General features: G+C 37.7%; 1 protein-coding gene across 1 annotated transcript; it reads left to right on the top strand.

The window, feature by feature from the left end:
• Positions 1-2,927: 2,927 nt before the first annotated feature.
• Positions 2,928-3,878, top strand: LOC139187159 (olfactory receptor 52A1-like). Its single transcript, XM_070803166.1, has one exon. It carries the CDS (start codon positions 2,928-2,930, stop codon positions 3,876-3,878), a length of 951 nt encoding a protein of 316 aa, XP_070659267.1.
• The last annotated feature ends 884 nt before the right edge of the window (positions 3,879-4,762 follow it).

The following is a 4,762-nucleotide window of genomic DNA, read 5'->3' as shown; positions in this document are numbered from 1 at the left end:
AGGAAAAAGCAAGAGAATTCCAGAAAAACATCCACTGTGCTTCATTGATTTGGCTAAAGCCTTTGACTGTGTGGATCACAACAAACTGTGGGAAATTCTTCAAGAGATGAGAATTCCAGACCACCTTACCTGCCTCCTGAGACATCTGCATGCTGGCCGAGAAGCGACATTTAGAGCCAGAGATGGAGCAATGGACTGGTTCAAAATTGGAAAATGAGTACATCAACTCTGTGTACTGTCACCTTGTTTCTTTAACTTATATGCAGTGTACATCATTTGAAATATTGAGCTGTATGAAGCACAAGCTAGAATCAAGATTGCTGGGAGAAATATCAATAACCTCAGATATGCAGATGATACCACCTTAATGGCAGAAAGTGAAGAGGGCCTAAAGAGCCTCTTGATGAAGGTGAAAGAAGAGAGTGAAAAAAATTGGCCTAAAACTCAACATTCAAAAAACGAAGATGATGACATCTCGTCCCATCACTTCGTGGCAAATAGATGGAGGAACAATGGAAGCAGTGACAGATCTTATTTTCTTGGGCTCCAAGATCACTGCTGATGGTGACTGCACCCATGAAATTGAATGACAACTGCCTTCTTGGAAGAAAGCTTATGGCAAACCTAGACATCTTATTAAAAAGCAGAGACATCACTTTGCTAACAAATGTCCATCTAGTCAAAGATATGGTTTTTCCAGTAGTTATGTATGGATGTGAGAGTTGGACCATTAAGAAGGCTGAGGGCCAAAGAATTGATACCTTTTAATTGTGATGTTGGAGAAGACTCTTGAGAGTCCCTTGGGCTTCAAGGAGATCAAACCAGTCCACCCTAAAGGAAATCAACCCTGAATATTCAATGAAAGAACTGATGCTGAAGCTGAAGTTTCAATACTTTGGCCACCTGACGGGAAGAACTGACTCATTGGAAAAAACCTTGATGATGGGAAAGATGGAGGGCAGGAGGAGAAGAGGATGACAGAGGGTTACATGGTTGAATGGTATCAATGACTTGATGGACATGAGCTTGAGCAAGCTCTGGGAGATAATGGACAGGGAAGCCCGGTGTGCTCCAGTTCATGGCGTGGTAAAGAGTCAGGGATAACTTAGTGACTGAACAACAAATTGAAGATTATAAACCAGGAACATCATCTCATAAAGCTCTGAGAACTGTACCCCCTATTAGAAGTCACAGCATAGTTATATAAAATTTTTGAAACAGAGAGATGTACTTTAAGTGATGTATTATTGATAGTTTACAATATTCACATCTGCAAGTACTATTTGGTTGGTTGTTGTGACCCCTTACAAGATCATGAATCCCATTTTCATGCTCCCATTACACAGCAACTATTAAGTATTCCAGATTATCTATTTCATGAAGAATCCATGACCCTCAATTAGGCAATTTTCATGTTAATGGCAGCTATGTGAAAGTCACTTAGTCATCTCAGACTCTTTATGAACCCATGGACTACACAGTCTATGAAATTCTCAGGCCAGAATACTGGAGTGGGTAGCCTTTCCCTTCTTCAGGGACTCTTCCCAACCCAGGGATCGAATCCAGGTTTCCTACTTTGCAGGTAGATTTTTTTACCAACTGAGTTACCAGGGAAGCCCAAGTATTCCAGATTATCTATTTCATGAAGAATACATGAGCCTCAATTAGGAAATTCTCATATTAATGGCCATTATGGACATTTTAAACCCAAGAAACAGCCTGTATTTCAGTCAAGTTACATTTTTGCCCATGCCCTACACCCCTGAGCCATTAAGAATGAGTTCTCTTGCCATTGCTGCTGCTTTTTCCCTTATGTCCTAGAGATTCCCTCTCCTCTAGGTATCTTATACTACATATAAAAGAAATTTTTTAATCTTTGATTTGAAATCTTTAATTTTTAAGCACATGATAAATTTTATGTAACTCAGCTTTTATAAATATAAGCAAAAACAGTAGTTTTATTAGAAATGTAAAATGTAACAAAGAACTTTTGCCCAAATTTGCTAAGCACACATGGATTTGAATGACCTTTCCTTCAACTCTTCCTTCACATTCTCATAAAGGACTACCAAACTTACATAAAGACAGATTGCATTGATTGGTAGATACACATATTATGCTTTTGAATGACAAGAGTTTCTACCTCTATCATCTTTAATAGGGAATTTTTCATTCTAATATATTAATCAGAGATTGTGTATTTGCTGGTCCAAGCCAACTATGCCTGATTTAGAGACAACTTAGAAAAAGAGATGCTTCCCAATCGGTCCTAGAGGTAAAGAACCCGCCTGCCAATGCAGGGGACTTAAGAGATGAAGGTTCTATCCCTGAGTCAGGAAGATCCCCTGGAGGAGGTTATGGCAAAACACTCCAGTATTCTTGCCTGGAGAATCCCATGGACAGAGGATCCTGGTAGGTACAGTCCTTGTGGTCATATAGACTCAGATATGACGGAAGTGACTTAGCAAGTAGCCAATAGAGAAAAAACAGACTAGTAAAGCTGTTAACTGAACTATGTAATGTGGAGAGATTCATTAAATTCTGATTTAAATGCAACTTTCACACAATATAAACAAGTCTATTTTCTTTGCCCACAGGTCGGGAATGAACTAATAGTCAACACAGCAGTTTATTTCCCAATTCAATTATTTTTCAGGTTTTAAAGTGTTGCCCAGCTCTGCACACAACATTTTATTGTGGTACAAGAACTGTGATACTGTGTCTGTGGATGTCTTTCCTAAAAACAGTGATGTTTCTCTGTTGACCTATGTTTTATCCTTTACATGTAAATGAGACTGATGATATTATCCAAGATTTCTGCATAAATCAGAAAGACTCAATATGATGATTTTGGGCAAAACTAGGAAGATGGAAAGAAAGTAGAATTGAATGAGAAACTTGGGTTTGCATCAGGAGACTCAAGGATTATGTCCATTTCCAACGTTACAATCTTCATGCCTTCTGTATTGACCCTTATAGGGATCCCAGGCCTAGAGTCTGTGCAGTGCTGGATTGGGATTCCATTTTGTGCCATGTATCTAATCGCTATGATTGGAAATTTCTTGCTTTTGATTATCATCATATCAGAACACAGCCTCCATCAGCCCATGCATATTTTCCTAGGCATGTTAGGAGTCACAGATATTGCTCTCAGCACAAGCATTGTGCCCAAGATGCTTGGAATCTTCTGGTTTCATGTAACAGAGATATATTTTGATTCTTGCTTGCTTCAAATGTGGCTCATCCACACATTTCAGTGCACAGAATCAGGCATCCTCCTAGCCATGGCTCTGGACCGCTATGTAGCCATCTGTTATCCTCTCAGACATGCTGCCATCTTCTCTCACCAGTTAGTCACTCAAATAGCAGCTATGGTAACACTCAGGGCTGCCATTCTTGTAGCACCATGCCTAGTACTGATAAAGTTTCGATTACAATTTTACCATACAACAGTCATCTCTCATTCCTACTGTGAACATATGGCTGTTGTGAAACTGGCTGCAGAAAATATCAGGGTCAACAAAATCTATGGTTTGTTTGTGGCCTTCACTGTTACTGGGCTTGACATTGTATTAATCATGTTGTCCTACATACAGATATTCATCACAGTTTTTCGTTTGCCTCAGAAGGAGGCTAGGTTGAAAGCATTCAACACTTGTGTCGCTCACATCTGTGTCTTCCTCCAGTTCTACTCCCTTGGTTTCTTCTCCTTTTTTGCACATAGATTTGGTTCTCACATTCCTCCTTATATTCACATCCTCTTTTCTAGCACTTATCTGCTGGTCCCTCCATTTCTTAATCCACTTGTCTATGGTGCAAAGACCAAGCAGATCCGTGTCCCTATGGTAAAAATATTTTGTTCAAAAAATTTACTGTGAGAAAAACGTTTATGTTTACCTTTTTGTGAATAGCAACACTATTTCACAACACGATAAAACAACAAAAAGTCCTTGTTATTGAAAATGCTAAAGTTTTGTATTTAATTAATTTTTTTCAACTTGCCAGCATGTTAGCTATTAGCTATTAGAGCATGAAAGCAGTCAATAGGATTGTGGATCTTAGCTGGATAATGAGAATGAGAAACATAAAGGAGGAAAATAGTGAATATTTCTCTTTTAAATTTCTCTTTCATTTTTTTTAGTACCTGCTTGAGTGTCCTCTTGTAAATATCCAACTCTGGAAAGATTCACAAATTATGGATCTTTCAATGAATTTAGATACACCCAAGGCTTAATGTTCTGCAGTGTCCAGGTACTCAATAAATCTAGTTCTTGATTTTGTTTCTTTGTCATCTGGGTCTTCTTTAAAAAAAAAAAAATGGAGGAAGCGTATGTTACTGTTCTTATCAAAAACAAAGCAAAACAGAAATTCTATTTTTATGTTAGTAATGAGAAAATAAAGTCTGAAAATTTCAGTATATTTTCAGGGTCATTCAGGAAGTTACAGGCACAAAAAGCATGAGCAGTAAAGTGCTTGATTTTCCACAACAGTACTTTTTCTGCTGTTTTCATCATTTACTTTTTATTAATTCTTCTAATGTTATTAAAATCTTAGGTCATTATAAATACTATGCTACAGAATAACAGCATAATGGCAAATTTGACACAGCGATTAATTATATTGGGTTTATAAACTTTGTAGCCTTATATTTCTTAGCAAATAAGAGGAAAAGAGACACATGACAGAGAGAAATGGCTGTAGAATGCATGAATAAATCTCTGGATTTTATAAGAAATTAAATACTTAGAGGACCAGAGTGTCA

The sequence above is a fragment of the Bos indicus genome, chromosome 15 (genome assembly GCF_029378745.1).
Source record: "Bos indicus isolate NIAB-ARS_2022 breed Sahiwal x Tharparkar chromosome 15, NIAB-ARS_B.indTharparkar_mat_pri_1.0, whole genome shotgun sequence".
In the NCBI taxonomy this organism is placed as follows: domain Eukaryota; kingdom Metazoa; phylum Chordata; class Mammalia; order Artiodactyla; family Bovidae; genus Bos; species Bos indicus.
This window is presented reverse-complemented; position numbering and strand designations above follow the sequence as displayed.